Source organism: Carassius gibelio, chromosome B11 (assembly GCF_023724105.1).
Source record: "Carassius gibelio isolate Cgi1373 ecotype wild population from Czech Republic chromosome B11, carGib1.2-hapl.c, whole genome shotgun sequence".
Lineage (NCBI taxonomy): Eukaryota > Metazoa > Chordata > Actinopteri > Cypriniformes > Cyprinidae > Carassius > Carassius gibelio.
The window spans coordinates 24,740,113-24,759,763 of NC_068406.1; the positions used below are offsets into that span (position 1 = coordinate 24,740,113).

A 19,651-nucleotide genomic window follows, 5' to 3' on the forward strand; every position below is an offset into this window, starting at 1 on the left:
AGAGAGAGAGAGAGAGAGACAGAGAGTGGTAGAGAGACAGAGAGGGAGAGAGAGAAAGTGAGAGTGAATGTGTGTGTGTGTGTGTGTGTGTGTGTGTCTGTGAGTTTGTTCACTACTCACTTCACAAATGGCCACACATCATGTCCTATCCTTATATCAAATTTGAACCATATATAAAATAACTTACAGCCTATTATTTTTCATTATAGATTGTTATGTTTCATTATTTGTTATGTATAAAATCATATATATTATTATATATAAACAGAATTTATAAATATGAAAATATTTAATTTTATTAAAAATGTGTTATTTTATGTGAAAATGGGAAAATCTAGTTTTTAGTTTAGACCTGACCACACCCCGCCCCCCACCCCCCCACCCCCCACACACACACACACACACATACACACTCGTTATGTAATACACCATAAACAGTGATGCACATAACTTAGATTTATATTCCTTTATTGTGATTGCACCGAGTAGAGTGAAATAAAGTTGCAATCCTTAAATTGAAAGATCGAAAGTGAACCGTTTTTATCTCAGTTTGCCATAAAACAGTAAAATTCACTCATTCTGAGGAGTAAAATAAACCGAGAGAGAGGCTTCAAAAGAACCACACACTTGATGATGACTGTTTTGTTCTTAATGATGTTGTGTGCTAATTGTGAAGCGAAACCCCTCACAACACATCCCAGACGACAGGAAGCACTGAAAGCAGGAGCTGATGGAGCTCATCACATTAAAGAATCATGTGTTCTTCCTACAGACCTCCAGGGAGCGTTATAAAACATTCATTCATCTGCTGCCAATGAGATTCATGTTAGAAGAATATATCTGAGGTCACCTGACCCGCTCGCTGATGCATGCTGGGAGCGTTGATGTCACTGTGTTTCCTGAAGAGTACGGGTGAATTATTAATGTGTCCTGCTGTCCTCTGATTTGAGCACGAGCCAGTGTGTGACAGAGGTCAGAGGTCACCGAGATGCTGTTTGTGCTGTTTATGATTAAATATTCATGAAAATAGACACTTTCAAAACTGAATCTCAGAGCTGCTTCTAATTAGCATGATTCATTAACCAGATAAACAACACACACACAGAGAAAGAAAGAGTCTGTTCAAGACCTTCACATTTACTAGAGTCAGTCAACGAACATCAACCAAATATAAAAATGGTGCTTTTAAAAAGAAAAGCATTCACTGTAAACACTGTTCAGAGAGAGATGTGCTTCTGCGATCAGAGCATCCCTGATCTACATCCTCCAGCATCCGCAGCTAAATACTCCTCATTACCAGAGACACCCCAATTAAATGAACCCCTTCTGCTCCTACGAAGTGAATTCACTTCTAAATCTTTAAATATGGCCACAGGAGAAAGAGAGTTAGTCTCTGAACACAGGAGCCGTTCGCAGCACAAGAGCGCCACCTGCAGGACGATGCTTTAACAACTGCTGAAACTACCAAAACACTTCAGCTTTAAACTCTTCTTCAGTGTGCCACAACATGCAGGGTTCTTACACTTTTTACATTTTCATATTAAAACAAAAAGCCCTTGCTACTGTATTTAATTGCGCCTTTGTTGGTTTTGATTGCTTTGGATAAAAGCGTCTGGAGGTTTGTGTCTCATGTAATCAGTGAATGCATTTTGTGCCAAAGCAATGATGAACGATGCACAGTTTAGCCCACACAGATGCTGTTACGCATGGATTATTTTTGTAACCGAAGTATTAAGAAATAGGTCAAAGTGTCATTAAAATAGTGGGTTAATCACAGAAGTAAACTTCCAATCTTTAAGCAGTCAGATTTACACCTACCAAAAAACACAAATGCAACGGTGTGCAGCATCAAGCAAACAATCTCCTTTATTTTCCATCACCACATGATTAATCAATGATTGATTGACAGCCAGATTTAGGAGGAGCTTCTGCAGCACATGAATGAACAGACGTCTCCCTCTTGTGACCGATGCAGCAATTAAACATTTTATTACTCAAGTTAAAACATACATTAGAAAAGTATAGTATATCTAAAAAGCTAACAATATACAAAGACTTAAATATTTAAATCACAGTTCGATGAAGTGAATGAGACCTCTTGGACCTGCCAGACCCCCCCGACAGCATCTGGACACACGTCACCGGTTCTCATCATTATAACAGTGTCCAAACATCTCCTGTGACGCGTACGTCATGTAGAGGAAGCCGTCCTCATCTTTATGGTCCTTATAGAGCTGAGCCATGGTCAGAGACATGCTGGCGATGCCGGAGTTATTGATCAGCAGGTAGAAAGCTTGACTGGGCATCAGGGTCATTCGATTCCTGAGAAACCAGATCAGACACAGCGTGAGAAAGAGTTTAATCCAGCCGGGTGACGATCAGCTGACCCCTCGGCTGTTCCCATGAGCCCCCTTCAAACACTAGTGCGGTGCCAGACATGCATGAAGTACACACAACCAGGATTATACGCTCCATCATCTGAGAATTCTGCATGCATATAGTGCAGAGCTATAAGTTTCACATCCATTATTTATATGGACGCATATGACACTCCATTAATGTGAAAAAAAAAAAAAAAATATATATATATATATATACACACACAGAATATTAAGTCATATTTTGTTATTTTATGAAAATTAAAAAAAAAAAAAGTTACACATTCATAATTAAATGCACTAATATTATGACATTCCATGAATGTGAAATTACAAAAAAAATAAATAAAAAAAAAAAAATTTCCACATTCATTACGCAATAGTTTTATTTTTTTATTTTATGAAAATCTATAAAAAAAATAAAAATAAAAAAAAATCATAATTGTATGCAATTTTATTTTGGCATTCCATGAATAGGAACATCTATTAAGATCTACAAATGAATTAAATAATTTAGCATTCACAGATTCTGAATACAATAAAACTTAGTTATAACTAATTCATATTTTTTTTATGGATGTGAAGAACGACACACATTAAGAGTCACAATCATAGATTTTTAAAAAGTATTCAATTCTAATTACTAAATATACTTCTTAATCCTTATGAATGCAAAAACGAATATTTTAAAACCTATAAAATTTTATATGAATTTTTCATATCCATAAAAACAACTGCATTTAATAATTTTATGAAACATACACACAAAACAATTAAACAAATTTCCATTTTTTTATGAAAAAAAAAGAAAGAAAAGAAAACACCTTTGCAACCCTTAAAATGAAATAAAGGCTTGTTTGGAGAGCAATAAAGTTATTAAACTTGTTTCAACACCCAGTTGGCCCAGGTTTGATGACAGACCTGATGATGGTCACGAACTGACTCATGGTGAGCTCCTGAGGCACGAGGAACTTGGTCTTATCCAGCGGAGGTAAGAACTTCTCCTTCTGATATCTCTCGATGATCACCTGAAACACACACACACACACATTAACCCCCACAGCCGCTGAGAGAGGAACCGAGATCAGAACCGGGAGACTCTTACCGGGATCTTAGTCGGAAACTTAGTTCGGATTCCCTGCACCTCTTGTTTCCTCGTAGCTGATCGGTGATCAATATCACAAAAATAAAAGCAAAGATAATTGTTTTGATTTCACAGCATGTCATCAGAGAGTCGAGAGTGTGATATAAAAACACATACCTAAACTCTTCCTCAGTTTGAACGGTTTGGGATGCTGTGTTTTCTCCAGTGGAGGCATGTTGTGTCGCACATCTGACCCGCGCGCACTAATTAACCCCGAAGCGCACAATTAAATACTGAGCCGGCCGTGACGTCACGCCGCGTGCGCTGCCCGCGTCACGATTTAATAATAATGAAACCAACCGATTAAAATAAAGAATAATACAAAGTGTTGATGTTTGCATGTGTAAGGTTAAATTATTTTTAATTATGTAATGTGTTTTTGTCTACACATAGCTTGCTAACTGCTAACTTTAGCCTGGATCATGAGCGTGAAGATACACATTCCTACAATGTCGCAGGTAAATGAGGCTCTGAATGGATCTTTGTGCTGTTCACGGGTTTCACCTTCTTAGAAATAGACACATGGGTGTTTAAAACAGAGGTTTGTATTGTTGGGTTGTATAACAGGTTGTGCATGACAAGACCACTTAAACAAATGAATCTATTGTGAAATTATGACACAAGCATTTGCTTGACTATTTATTATGTTGATGCATGCATAACCTGCGTTCTTTTATTCATTGTCAAAAAAAACTGTTTAATTTGTATTCATGTATTTATTTATCATAATGGGGAATTTCATTCGTCTTCAAATAGTGTTTTACTTAGCTGGTGTGGTGTTTTTGCATAATTGCTAACAGCTAGTCAAACAATAAACAATTAACTCGGAATGAGAACGTGAAAAGGATAAAACGCAGCCGAACTACAAGTCCCAGGATGCTCAGCGCACTCGCTTATGATTGGCCGTTCACATTACGAGTTGTTCGTTCTGTCCAATCAGAGCGTTTCGTGCTGGCAGCGATCTGTTGACCTGCTTGTGGGCGTGAAATGAGCGGAAGCCAGCCTTAAGAAGCGCGATTCATTTGAACAAATTGGCTCGTTCGAACGAGTCGAATCTTTAAAGGCATCATTGAGACAGTAAAAAAATTCCTTGTATGTGCAAGCATATTTGGCAATAAAGCTCTTTCTGACTTCTGAAAAAGTTATGTTATACATTTCCTAACTGCTCAAAAATATTTCCAAATGTGTTGTTGTTTTCAACATTACACCTGAAAGTTTAAAGACCGCTTTTGAAAGACAACACAGAATACTGCAATAGTTAAAAAAAATAAACCATTACAATCTTAAATCATTCAAAAATATTTTTGGTTACTTCTTATTAAAACTTTAATTAAAATTAAAATGAAAATATCAAATAAACATAAATTCAAAATATGAATGAAAATGTATAATTATATACAAATAAAATAAAGCATACAAAATAAAATATAATTATAAAATAAGTATACTTAAATTAACACATCAAAAAAATGATTTCAGAATATGCTAACATGCACATAAATTATTTTCAATACAATTAAAATAAATTGTGATATAAGTACTAAAGTGAAATAGCCTAGATCATTAAAAATAATATTTTAGTGATGTTTTTACATCTTATACATGTATTAAAATTTGAGCAAAAAATGTAAACAATTTATTTTAAATAATTTAAGAAATATTTATTAATTCACTCTCATATATATTAATTTATTGTTTAATTATTTATTTTCTCCATATAATTATTTACTTATTTATTTGCTCCACATTTCAGTTTGCAGGGTTACAGTTTTCAGCACGACATGGAGTAATGTGGAGGAAATTGATGAATGAATAATAAATACATAAATTTGTTCGTTTGTTTATTTATGCATTTATTTATGTATTTAATGATGTATTTATATATTTCAAACTATATATACTTTTAAATTTCAGTCATTTTGCCATCCATAGTCCGAATCCATGTAAGGATATTAGTCAGATGTTTATTTAATTCCACTACGCTGATCGGTTCAATTAGTTCGGTTCAATTAGTTCGGAACAGCGAATCGGCTCACACGAATGATTCATTCGCGACTCGACCAGCGTTAGCGGAAACGTCATGAAGTGACAGCAGCAGCAGCGCGCGGTGAGTCGAGCGCTCGCCCCGTTTCCCGTTCTCCGTTCTCGGACGAAATCCAACGTCCGTTTGGTCGATCAGACCTCCGATTCCCGGCCTAGCCATGGACGAGCAGGCGGGCCCCGGTGTGTTCTTCAACAACAACAACAACTCGGTTCTTCCCGGCGGAGCGAAAGCGCCTCAACCGGGCGACGGTGGCGGAGAAATGGCCCGCGCTCAGTACAGTATCCCGGGGATTTTACACTTTCTGCAGCACGAGTGGGCCCGGTTCGAGGTGGAACGGGCGCAGTGGGAGGTGGAACGAGCCGAACTGCAGGTAACGCGCCTTTTTCCGACCGTTATTTTCTGAGGTGTTTTGAACGCTGTCCGCCAAAAGTCAGAATCAGACATTTCTGGGCTTGTTGTTCTCTCGCGCGCTGACGTCACACGCGACCCTGCAGTCACCGCAGTTTCTCTCCTCCACGCTGTAACTCCATCCAGTTCATCTGCCACTCAAAATAATAATATCCCGTGTTTTGGGTTTTGTAATACGAGCAGGCCGTGTAGATGTGAGATTTAGGGTTCTGACAATTTAGAGTTCTGCTTGCACATTCTTTGCATTCCTTAAATTCGAGAGACGTGCGCGTAATTTACGTTTGAATTTAAGTTTGTGTTGTCTTATATGCAAATGATAAATATGTATTTTGCATAAAGAAAATCGGGTCGATTTGGAACACCATTTGTGTGTGTGTGTGTGTGCGCGCATATACATTTATACATATGTAACGTTACACACAGAATATATAAATGCATATTAAATACTGATATATATATATATATATATATATATATGTGTGTGTGTGTGTGTGTCATTTACTAACTTGTTTGTTTTCTTAAAAAAAAATAGAGCTGTGTCTCAAATGACACACTATACACTGTGTACTTATGCACTATGTACTCAAAAATGTAGTGTATGTATTATATAAGGATATTTTGTCATTCATAATCAGAGTCTGATAGCCCCTCCCACTTCCTTACATAATTAAACCTTTGACAGTTTAGTTTTAACATTCCACATTTTGTTTTGTCAGTTATTTAAGTGCAACATTTTGGAATTTTCAACGTGAACGCTCTTCTCGCACGATATTTATTAAACAGTTTTAATACAAATCTTGCTACGTGTATTGCGTTAATTAAGCAGACTGAGACTCTCCTTGATTTTGATTGCTTCCATTGTCCTCATTTGTAAGTCACTTTGGATAAAAACAGCATCTGCTAAATGACTAAACGTAAATGCAATTAATTAATTTTGCTATTTTTAAAAAAATATACTATGTCTTGTCATGATTTCGCACAGTGATGATTAATAATAATCGTAACAGAGAATTGCAAACTCAAAATGAAAGCATCCAGACATTAATTGTCATGAAAATGATGAATAAAAAAATGAATGGCCCTAAAGTAAATCCTAGCATCTTGATTTCGACTGTGTAATGGAAATATAAAGTGACACAGACGTGGGTTTGGTGTTTTTGGGTGCTCTACTGCATCGTGTTTCTCGTTTGTGTCTGATTTCTCGTGATGATGTCACATTAGGGGTCGATGACGTCACATTAGGGGTCAAAGGCGTCCGTCTGCATTATCTGCTTCTCGACACTCGATCTTCACAACTATGAGGAAGTCCTTCAACACTGGACACTCCTCTGGTGACTATCTAGTGTACGCTGTCTAGTTAACTGATGTGTAACTGAAAATAAGAAATGTTGGCAACTAGCTTAAAGAAAAAATAAAAAGTTAATGGTTTCACTCATATATTAATATCATTTAAATTCAAATATTTCAAGTAATGAAAATGTTTAATTTTTTTTGTATGTGTGGTATTAGTTTTAGTTTACTATAATAACCCTGTTCTGGTGAATCGCTTACTGTTGAATATTTGCGTTGTATTTTGACCGAACCTCTGCGTACCCTTGTGCAATGTCACGCTTTACCACTCGTACGTCCTTGAAGTGCACTTCTGTGTGACTGAGATGAGATATTTAGTCCTGAAGGGCAGCGTTTGGTTAATGAATGCTGTGGGAATATCTTTGGCATTTATGGCTGGTTTATCCAGACGTCTGTACTGTTGCTCCATGCATGTTTTATTATGAAGGACAAACAGAAAATGTGAGCGGAAACTGTGCTGGCCATTTGACAGATGAACCCGCTTGACCAGGCTGGTTTCCATTACCCAGATCAGAGCTGGGAAAACTAAAAAAATGATTAATTTTGAAACTGTAAAACACTGTCTTTTACAGAGATTCTAGTGTGGGCTAGTGTTTGCTAAATTGCAAAGGATGTGATTAATTGATTCAATTTAGGCGTCTGTTTAATGCTGGCTCAGAGCTGGCATGAATGCATTTACACAACAAATAAAACTGAGGTGGATCAGAGCAGGCTTTTATGCTGCATTGTGTTTTATACTGAAGTTTTAACAATCGTTGAACAGCCTTAACTCAGTTAAGACATAACCTAGTTTCTACCTCAGAAGTGAGCTGTTAATACCTGTCAACTTTACACTGCAAAGATGGCACAGAAGCGCCTCTGAAGTGGCATTTACTGTAGGTGTTGTTAATGCTGGCTCAGAGCATGAATGCATTTAAACAGCGGTGTGCTTCTATACTGAGGTGGATCAGAGCTGGGTTTAGTCTGGCTTTTATGCAGCATTGCATCTTTACACTGAATTCTGTGCAGGCACAGAGCAGCCTTAACTCTCTTTAATGGCATTTTGACCAAGGAGTGCACTCTAGTTTACATGCAAATTAGCATGTGAGCGTTTATCAGTCTATTGTGAATGGACTGACATCACAACATTTTGACATTAGCATGTTCTTCTGCACTCGGTGCGGATGCGTCTTGCATCCCTAGAAGGCAGCGTCTATCTGAAGAGATCCTGACTGATGTTTCTCTCCTTTCGTAACCGGCGTGCCTGCTCTGTGTGGGCGATGGCGTGTAGGAGAGGCCGACCGGCATGTGTCGAAATCACCCTCGGGCACCTTGACAATCGGTTGAAAGGAATATAATTCACTCCGTTTGTGCATAGGCTCCTGCTACCTGAAGAACAAGATGCCGCGGCGTGAAATTAGAGGCCATTAGCATCACAAACGAGCGTGCAACAGTGTGTGCGAGTGTGTAGGCAGTGTGTTGGTTTGAAGCAGGACAGAACAGAAGCTGTTGAGTTTTATAAGCTGATGTTGGTGACTCATACTGCTGATGCTCGCTCTTTCTGTGTGCGTCGTGCCCTCGGCTGTGAAAAGGGAATGCCAGGCTTGACCAGAGAGGGGTGTTTGTGGATTTCGACTAGCCCTTTAGGTCACATGACTTTCATTTGCAATTCAGCGCTCCGCTCAACAAGGGACGGGTCGAAGGATGGTCAAGTAGCCTAAGCTCATGGAAACACAAACTTTTATTTTGGATGCAATTTTGACAGCACTACTACATGAATAATGCTGAAATAACACTGCATTGAACTCAGTATGTAGTCATTATATAATGACTAAGACTCTTAAAAAAACACACAAAACCTGAAATCTTAATCTTGATTAGAAACTTACTAAAAACTGAAATAAAATATAAAATCAAACTATTAATAACAACACTAAATGCCACTGAATTGGTTGATGTTGACAAGAAACGTGTCTTCATTGAATGATGTTGACGTGTTTTGATTTGTTTGTGGTGATGGAGGATGTTTCAATTCAGGTGTCACTGTGTTTTGACTGCAGTAGTGTGTGTGTGTGTGTGTGTGTGTGTGTGTGTGTGTGTGTGTGTGTGTGGGAACAGCAGTGATGTCAGACTGCCGTGTGACTCGCAGGTCATTACTTTGGAAGGTTTACGAGCATCTGAACGTCCATTTTCTGGCACACACTACTCATTTTACTACATATTTGCATGTTCATTTCACCGTGTTTTCCCTATTATCTGGTATCTAGTGCAGTTTTGAGAAGGCTGCAAAATTTGATGCAACTCATGATTTTATGACGGCAGTAAATTGAAAGTTTTGCTTTACTGCATCTAAACACAAAGCAGATATTTCGGGTTGCTCTAGGGGCAGACACAGACGTAGCTAACAAGCCCCTTTACTTCATGTAGCCAAGTTTCAGTTTGTTCAGAAACCTGGTTTATTTGGAGTCGTATAATAATGTTTTTGAAATAAACTAATATGCATATTGCATAGAAGTGTATTTTATGTGAGGAAGGGAATTATAGAGCGCTGCAGGCTAAATCTCTGGAAAGAGTTGCATTTGAAAACTTTTGGTTCTGTTGTGCTGAAGTTTGACTCACAATGACTAAAAAATAAAAGTTTTGAAAGTAAAAACTTTATTAATTTTCACCATAAAACATAGATTTTTAAGAATATCTGATAAAACTTTAAAGACAGACTTGTTGTCAGCTCTGAGGTTGTTAATCGATTGTATATGCTCATATCTGTTCTCACTGATTCAACTTATTTTAGTAAGAATTAATGGAGAAAAACTACATTACCCACAATGCTTTACAGAAATTTTGAAATGATCAGATATTTGCAGTTAACAAAGCTCCACTGCCATGAAGGACCGCAAATTAATCCCATCAGTTTTCAAAATTATAGAGTTACTCAAATTACTTAAATATTAAATTATATATATGCATATTAATATTTTTCAATTAACTTAAAATTTAGTTTTTATAAATAAAACAGATAACTTAAATTAAAATTAATATTTTAATATTTTTTTTTAATTTTTAATGCAATTAATGTGATTCTCAGTGCTTCATGGGATTGTAATGTAGTGTGGTGTTTCTCCTGTTGTTTTGGTTCATGACTTTATCAAAGACTTTTTGTTTTAAATCTCTTTTGGAAAAATTCATGGAAAAAATACTTCCAGAATATGGCGATAATTTTTTTACAAATATCAGTGGATATCGATAATTATCACGATTAAATGTTTAAAGGCATAGAAAGTTGTAAAAACCAGATTAATTAATTGTGGTGTTAAACTATTCTTTATTGTCAGAACATGACAAACACTTCATTTTTGAATTCCTTACACTTTTACAGTCATTTTTCCATAACGAAATAAATCTCTTAATAGAAAAAAATAAGTAATATTGTATCAAATCAAGAAACAGGTTTGTGTTGCCTGATAATATTAATAATACAGCTTTTTTTTGTCTCTTATAATTACACATGTGATAGAATCCAGATGTGGATTTGTGTTCGTTATCAAAAGTGCACTTTCTCAGGTTTGCTCCATGAGTTTCCCACATTGACTCATGAACTCACTCAGTCAGTCATGGCTTTATTTCCTTCTGAAGGGTTCAAGTAATGCACTAATCTCACTGTAATCGGCTCCTTCAAACTCTTTCTTCACCTGATCTGATTTCCAGCTAATAACCAATTAGCTCTCAGCTCAGACCACTAAAGCTCACTAAAACTACGCAAAACATTTTTGTTCTTCTCTTTCTCCTGGAAAAAGCTGTCGTTTGGAGAAGTGCATGTCCTGTAAGAACCAGTGTGTCTGCTCTAAGTCCCAGCATGCTCTAGTAACGCCACCCTTCGTGCTTGTGTTCATGGCTCATGGCCTGTAAAAGCAAGTCTGTCCTTGTAAAGTATGTGCACCTGCCTGTTGAGTCAGGTAAACGGTGAAGGATGAACGCCCTGCGTCGCACCTCACACCACGGTCACATGACTGACAGGAAGTGTCATTTCACAATTCACCATCCCCAGCCTCCTTACAAGTCCCACTACAGCCCTACTGTAGACTGTACTCCAGTAAATACATGTTGCATTAAAAAGCTGTAACCATTGAGTGCATGAAGTGTCCAACACTGCACACTTTCAGCATGCACACTACCTGCACTTTCTATGCAATTATGCACAAGTACACAAAAAAAACTTTCATATCAGACAAAATAGAACATTTAAAATTAGAATTAATTGCATTGTTTGGTATTGCATAAAATATAAGCATATTTAAGAGATTGTTGTAGTGAAAAAAGATGCATTTGGTGGTGCTTTAGAATTTGGTAAAACAGGCCTGTGTTTTGAAACAGTGTCGGCAGTCATGTGACACTCGGTGAACTTTTGTGACTCATGCTTTTAGGCAAATGACCCGATTTTGGGGCCGAGAGGAGAACTAGACTATTTTGAGCTGTGAAAATGTGATTGATGGTGAAACAAAACCAACCTGCATTTGTTGTACGATCATATTCACAGATATCACACTTTTGAAAGGTGTGTGTGTGTGTGTGTGTGTTTAATGTTTTTGATAATTGTTGTTTATTATTAGACTATAGAAATGTTTACTTTAGATCTGGGTTGACAAGCAAAATTGATTCTCATTTTGATTCTGAAATCCCCAAAATCTATATTTTAGTTCAGAGGTGACCAATTGCCGTTATCTTTTAAATAAAAAAAAGATATATTTTTTTATTTCATTTGTGCACTGTAAAATGTAAAAAAAACTATTTGAAGTAAATTTTTATAAATATTTTTGTTTAATAATTTAATAGATAATTTAATGATTTAAAAAAAAAAATACAAACAGAACAAAAACAAAATGTAGTATTAAATATTTAGTCTTTTTTATTCTGTGCCATTTCTCAGTGGATGCATGGACCAAAACAAACCATTATTTGTAGTGCTATATTGTATGTCTGAATAAATCTGTCTTCAAATATTTTTTTTATGAAAGCCACAGTTTAATTGTGGTGCATTGTGGAATTTAGAAACATAATTATGTCAGTAAAAATTAATATAAAGATTTCCATGTGTGCAATCAGTGTCTAATTGTTGTTTATTGTAATATCTAAAATATAAATAGCAATTAAGTGTTTATTATATGTACTGACAGTTCAGTCAGTTTTGATCAGATTTTTTTTTTAGCTCTAATTAAAATAGAATATATTTCACCTAATATTTAAGTTTTGTATTTTTGCTTTTATTGTATCTCAATTTCTGTTCTTATACAATATTGTTTTATGGTATTTTATACAAGTATTATATTATATTATACTATATTATATTGTAAAATATACAAATTGTGCAAAAGTGTATTCAAAAAACGAATAAAACCAACAGAATGGCATTATTAAATTAGTAAAAAAATTAAATGTAACAGTCTAACAGTGCCATGAAACCTAACTATGATAATGTATTGTTACTTGATCTAAACGTTCGCTAACTTTCGACTAATATTTCAGCTGGTACCAGTCATCATCTTTATAAAAGGTGACTTTGCCTGAGAAAGCAGTGCTGATCTCCATCTTCTCCAGAACACCTCTCAGAGCTGATTTCTCTGCTGCAGGGTGAAGGCATGTGGGCGCTCGACTCAACCAAACGCAGCTAAAACCTATAAATGTTGATATCGCTAAGCAGCGGTTCAGGCGTTGGTGAGGCGGTTTTGTTCGACGTGTTCAAAGGGAATGGGATGACACACTTATCCTCCCACAGTTTCCTGACGCGTAAATCCATACTGCATCCTCACTATTGAGACCACACAGACCATTAATTGACCCTCTAAGTAGTGTGTGTCCTGCCCAGCAGACACCATTAGAGGATATCCTGTGCAGTGTGCTGTACGGGGATCCAGATGAGCGTCTATTTTGGGACGAGAGACTGTTTTTGTGCTCTCTCTCTCTCTCTCTCTCTTTGTGTCTCCCTCCCTCCCTCCCTCTCTCTCTCTCTCTCTCTCTCTCTCTCTCTCTCTCTCTCTCTCTCTCTCTCCTCTCTCTCTCTCTCTCTCTCTCTCTCTCTCTCTCTCTCATTCATTCATAACTCGCAGTGGGCCGTTTCTCAGGGACTCGTCTGCTGTGTGATTGACTCATTGTTTCGTTCTTTAGGCTCAGTAAATAAACTCATCTGATCATGTAAATGTCGCCCCGGTGGTTTTCTTTCTAGTGCTCGGCTGGAGATTAGACCATGGCGTTTTTTAACCACTTTCCTGGCGATCTGAACTCGTCCTCATCGGATTGTGACGGGTCCCACGGGATGTTTTGGTGCTTTTACTGTTGTGTCCACACCTGTGGCAGCTCTAGAGATGTTCTGTATTATCAGAAAGAGCTGTTAGCAAACATACAGCTGTTATATTGACTGGATCCATTCACACACAAAAAAAAAAATATTTATATATAAATTTGTTTTAGCGGCATTTAAATTAAATGTAGATGACAATTAATTTATATATATATATATATATATATATATATATATATATATATATATATATATATATATATATATATAAAATTAATTGTCATCTACATTTAATTTAAATAATTTTTTTTTTTACGTAGCTAATACAAATTGTTTGGAAACACTTTAAAAAATAAATTTAAAATTTAAAAATGTAAAAAATGTAAATATAAATAATTAGTATGATTTTTTTTTTCTGTTTCGACAGTTATTATCGTTGTAAATATAGGAAGGTTTTAACATTTTCATATTGTGATAACAAATTTTCCACCTTTCTCTCTTCTGACCAAATGTAATCAGTCTTTTAATATTTTCTTTCTTGAGAAAATATAAATACTAGCTATTTCGCCATTTAAACCCCACTTTGTGGATATAGTGAAATAATCTGAACTCTTGTTTTTTACTTTGGGTTTATGTAAAATTATGTTTGGCCCATGCATTGACATCATTTTACCATCAAAAGCTGCCAAATAGTAGTCAAACTATATATTTTCAAAACCGATATATCGGCCGATATTTGGCATTTCATAATTATCAGCATAGGCCAAGCATTTGGCCAGAAAATATTTAGCGTTTGTTTTTTAGTATCAGTGTTTCAAACTATTTACAGTTTAAGACATTTATTCCTTAAATGAGTGTAATCAGGTTCTTCGTGTAGGCGAGGTAGTGTGTAGAATGGATGCTGATGAGTCGTTTCATGAACGCATCTGCCTGAGTGCTGACTGCAGATAAGAGCGTTTGAACACTGTGACATTGGATTGGTTGCAAGCTCAGGAACAGTTGAGCGCTCAGTCATTTCTAACCGCACAAACCAACCACAGCTTGCTCAAGCAGAATGAAAGCGTTGTTTAACACACACACACACAGTTGCTCAACGAGAGGCTACGTCATGCTGTGCACACACTGAACACACACTGAGCCACTGTGTGTCTGCTTACCTACATGAAAACGCTGCTGGTTTTAATGATGAACACAAACACATAAACGTTTTTGGACACTGATGTTGCACTTAATGTTTTGCATAAAGAAAATTAATAAAAACATTAAGAATGCAATTAATGTGATTAGTTAACATTCTTTAATATATTAGCTAATGTGAACTAGATGGTTCATTATTGAGTAGGGATATTGTAGATAACAAACTGAAGCTATACAATAAATTTAACTGAAATAAAAAACAATTACATTTATTTAACTGCCACCTAGTTTCTGAGCAAAGTTAGTGTTTTTCTATTTAGCTTGATGTACTAAAATAACTAAAACAGAACTAAGATTTAGAAATAAAACCATATATATATATTCAAAAATTAATAGTAATAATAATAATAATAATAAAAGACAAAAAAAAAACGAAAAACGTTAGAAAAACGTCAAATAAATTCAAAATATTCATAAAAAACTTTATCTTGTGTGTGTGTGTGTGTGTGTGTGTGTGTGTGTGTTTGTGTGTGTGTGTATATATATATAGGGATGTCCCGATCAGGTTTTTTTGCCTCCGAGTCATTTGATTTTCATTATCTGCCGATACCGAGTCCCGATACGATACTTCTATAATACATAAAAAAAAGAATAAAGAAGAGGGGAAAAAAATAGATCCAGGATGTTCAATAAATTACATTTTGAAATATATTCAAATATAAAACAGCTATTTTAAATAGGCTAGTAAAAATTTTCATTTTGCTGCACTTTGGATCAAATAAATGCAGGCTTGGTGAACAGAAGGGACTTTTTAAAAAAAAAAAACTTTAACAAGCTTACTGTTCAAACACTTCTGACTGGTAGTATAATCAACTTTAATTTTTCTCTAATTTCTAGCTTTTAATTGGCTTAGAAATCTATAACTGCTGGACAATAATAAATAATAATGATTTGTTTAAATACTACAAACACTGTTTAACACACAAGGCAGAATAGTTTCTATACTGTAATAAATGCTATGTCATTTAGCACTGCATTGTTCATATACTTTATTTATCACCTGCTGGAGATTACTTGAAAAACTATTTATTGTCGTGATCGTATATTAATGTCTTCGTGTTTGCGTAAGTTTCTGTTTTTCTGTGAAAACCACACCAATAGCTGGACGCTTTTGTCCATATTAGGAGTTTCCTGATATGACTATCAGCGCGAGAGCTATATATATATTAGGGATGGGCATTCCAAGCAAAAAAATTAAGGGTATTATTAGATTATTATTCGAAAATTGCATAATTATCTGTGTGATAAACTGTTTAATTCAGAAGATAGGCTACCTTAACTCAACGTGCTGAAACATATTAATATAATAAACATCCGAATGAGTGCACTTATTATCATAACAGTCCATCGATTAGCATAAATGAACCGCTCATGAGGCTAGCACATTTCCATTTCAGAAAAATTGATATATTTCGTTATCTCCTTTTGCAATTATATCACTTGGGTGATTATACTGTATATAAAGTGCGGTAAATAAATAATATATGATTTTATGAAGTTTATTGTTGCTATATGGATGCTTAGTTTCACTTGGCCAAAATCTCATTATATAAACGATTAAGAGCTTATGCACAGGATATTTAAAACGTAAAAAAGTATACTGGCTAGACGGCAAATAACCTTCTTCTCCGCTCTTCAAACACACAAAAACATTAGCGTTTACAGACATAGTGTTTGAGTAAAGAAAACGCTGTAGTATTCAGACATCAGTTATTAATTTACCCTTGCATTGCGAAAAAGTGGAGATCTGGCCACCAAACTTTGTTGGCACATTTTAATTAATTAATAATAATTATACATTTCATATAGTTTTTTTGCATTTTTATATTTATTCCAAAATAATAACTAAAGGCAGTAACAATTAGAACAAAATTTTGAAAACAATTTAGAATAATGTTTCATTAGCTAACATTAGAATAAACAATAGCCTACTTCTACAGCATTTATTAATCTTAGTTATATTAATTTAAACATTTTACAAATTAAATTTAGAAAGATCTGATGCATTTTCAGGCCAGTTTACGTTTTGTTTTGATGTGACACAAAGTAGTGGTATCTAAATGTGAGAGTTTTTTACCTACTTTATAATGAATCAATAACTCTTCATCTTCATTCACAATTAATCTCTTCATTCAGGCTAAGAGCTCACACGAAAACAAGAGGCGGGATTTATCACACGAACCAATCACATTCGATCATAACCGATCATATCCAATCATAACCAATTATATCTAATTATAGCACGGTTGAGCCTCTGCCTATTATTATTTATGAATAAAATAAGAGCAGCACAACAAAAGGTAACATAATGTACAATGTATATATATGTGGTGACAATATTGCAATTTTTATATACAATTCATTTTGCTCTGAAAGTTTAAAATATACTTTATTGTCAGAAAATAATGCATGTATTTCACAATGCACAAAATAGATAGTGGTTATAAAATAGCTTCAGTTTGTATTTGGGTGTGAAATATGAATATATATTTAAATTTTTTGCCTTTTTATTAGGTCTATATTAGACTTTAGTTTTAATTTTAATTTTTTTATGCTTATTTGGTTTAAGTTTTTGCTTTTTGTTTTAGTTTATTTATTTTTAGTACTTTATCCAAAAATGAGAAATGTTGACTTGGCAACTAGCTGAAATAAAACAAGTTTAAGTGTGTTTTTGTTTTGTTTAGTTTTTTTATTTCAATTTAATGTTTATTAAATTTAATTTCAAATAATTACAAGTTTTTATGGTTTTACTTTTATTTATTTAAGGATTCTTAGGATAATAATCCAGAAATTGCTAATAAATTTTACAAATTATTTTACAGAATCTGCAAATACTATATACTTGCTTTTTAAAAATCATTTTTTAATGGTGTGGTTTTAATAGTTTTAAATCCTTCTGTAATATTTATCAGTAATTTGCATGAGCTTCGGTGTAAACGTTGTAGTTTTTCAAGACCTGATTGCAATGAGGAAGAAGCGCTGTGATGAGGATCTCTTCAGCGCTTGAGTGATCTGCAGCTGAAGCGTCTTCCGTTCTCTCGAGCTCCAGTGTTTCTCTGCAGGTCTCTGGGGAGATGAGTGGGCCGTGTCCACGTCACTGCACTATTTCTGCATTCAGACGCTTCTCTTTCTCTCCGCTGCTCCTAATCTCTTCCTCCGGCGAGAGAATACAGGCTAGCCTTTTTTGGAAAGGGACGCCTCTGCTGGAATCCCCCTTCCGGGACGCTGGCGGAGATATTTGTTTAAATTAAAGGGTTTTGAGGGTTCGAGTCTCATTTGTGGCGTTTATGTACATTATGTGATGTTTCTTTTGTAAGCGGTGTACATTTTGGGACTTTTTTTTTTTTTTTTCGGAAAACAAGTCTAAGGAATGCAAAAACTTTGAAGTTCATTATCTTAAAATTGCTCAGAGTGCAGATAGAAACTTATAATTCTAAAGCGATGATATATATATAGAATCATTATATTTTATTTTATATTATATGAAATTTATTCTAAAATAAAACATAATATAAAATAATATATATTTTATTAAATGTATATTATATTTTATATCAAAATGTATTATATTTTATATTAAATTTGTTTTATCTAATATTTTATTAGAATTGTATTATATTTTTTATTATATTTAAATTTATTATAAAATAAAACAATATAATATAAAATATATTATATTTTTTTTTATATAAAATTTCTTCTATTTTATATTAAATGTATTATGTTTTCTTTCATATTTAATTAAATTTGTATTATATTTTATTAATTGTTTATTATAATTTATTTATTGTATTATATTGTTTTATTTGATATTTTATTAAATGTATTATATTTTATTTTATATAAAAAATTATATTGTATTATTTTGTTATATTATATTATTTTTTCTTAACTAAAACTAAAACCATACAAATTTTCTACTTGAAATAAAATGAAGGTTAACTAAAATAAAATTCAAAATGCAATAAATTATATTATATTTTATATTAAATTTATTATGTTTTCTTTAATATTTAATTAAATTTGTATTATAATTTATTTATTGTATTATATTGTTTTATTTTATATTTTATTCAATGTATTATATTTTATATTTATTTTTTTTTATATTATATTATTTTATTTTACTTTCAGTTAACTAAAACTAAAACATAAAAGTTTGCTACTTGAAATAAAAAAAAGGTTAACTGAAATAAAATTCAAAATGCAATAAAACCGAGGCAATATTTCTTAATTTCATTTAAATTTAACAATGCACTAAATTAACTAAAAGTGAAGTAAAGATTATCTATATAACTGTTTGAAACACAAAAGTAATCTGTTAACAACAATAGGGACTGCTAATAAAATAAAATAGTAAAGACAGAAATAGCTGAAGGATTATAAGGACGAGGCAGACGAGTAGAGAGTGAAGATTGAGCTTTATTGAAATCTCATCTTTAGTCGTATTTAATTTTTTTTAATTGAGAAAATAAAATTAACAAGTTTTAGAAAATGTGCTCATTCGGACTCATATTTCCAGCACGGCTCAGGTGTTAAAGGGTTAAGTTTTGTCGTTCTCATGTCATGAGAATAATGTCTCAATGCATGTAATGCTCAGATTTAGCTTTCACCATAGTTTCCTAAAGCAAAATCGATCTGTTTTCACTCAAGTGTTCACGGTTTCGTCAGTTCTGTCCGGCTCTGGATTCTTGAGCTGGGAATGCTGGGATGATTCCCACATCTTCATCAACATTCCTGTGTGCAAATATCCATGTTATGCAAGACATCGATCTGGCCTTGGTTCCCATCGCATTACAGCAGTGTGTGTGTGTGTGTGTGTGTGTGTGTGTGTGTGAAGTGAAAGGTCACAAAATAAA

The 19,651-nt window shown here is 34.2% G+C and overlaps 2 protein-coding genes across 3 annotated transcripts in view; one reads left to right on the forward strand and one right to left on the reverse strand.

Annotated features, from left to right (window-relative positions):
* Positions 1–1,841: 1,841 nt before the first annotated feature.
* map1lc3c (microtubule-associated protein 1 light chain 3 gamma) lies at positions 1,842–3,745 on the reverse strand. 2 transcript variants are annotated; one of them, XM_052568626.1, is made up of 4 exons: positions 3,640–3,745; positions 3,484–3,539; positions 3,300–3,406; positions 1,842–2,322 (listed from the first exon to the last, which is right to left on the reverse strand). In XM_052568626.1, the coding sequence occupies exons 1-4, from the start codon at positions 3,695–3,697 to the stop codon at positions 2,139–2,141; spliced, it is 405 nt and encodes a 134-aa protein (XP_052424586.1). In that variant the 5' UTR covers positions 3,698–3,745; the 3' UTR covers positions 1,842–2,138. The 2 variants fall into 2 exon arrangements, with proteins under 2 accessions (XP_052424586.1, XP_052424585.1); XM_052568625.1 differs by having other exon boundaries at positions 3,484–3,551; positions 3,640–3,724.
* Positions 3,746–5,574: 1,829 nt separating this feature from the next.
* strn (striatin, calmodulin binding protein) overlaps positions 5,575–19,651 on the forward strand; it is a 38,785-nt gene continuing 24,708 nt past the window's right edge. The window contains exon 1 of the mRNA XM_052568627.1: positions 5,575–5,936. Within this exon, the coding sequence (XP_052424587.1) occupies positions 5,724–5,936 (213 nt within the window). The 5' untranslated portion in view covers positions 5,575–5,723. The remainder of the gene's footprint in view (positions 5,937–19,651) is intronic.

What these genes read in the sequence shown, in the direction of transcription:
- map1lc3c (XM_052568625.1), bottom strand. Translation starts at nt 3,697, where the DNA reads ATGCCTCCACTGGAGAAAACACAGCATCCCAAACCGTTCAAACTGAGG. An exon ending in CAAACTGAGGAAGAGTTTAG is followed by an intron (nt 3,552 to 3,639) that starts GTATGTGTTTTT and finishes TTTGTGATATTG; the next exon opens with ATCACCGATCAGCTACGAGG. An exon ending in AGTTTCCGACTAAGATCCCG is followed by an intron (nt 3,407 to 3,483) that starts GTAAGAGTCTCC and finishes TGTGTGTTTCAG; the next exon opens with GTGATCATCGAGAGATATCA.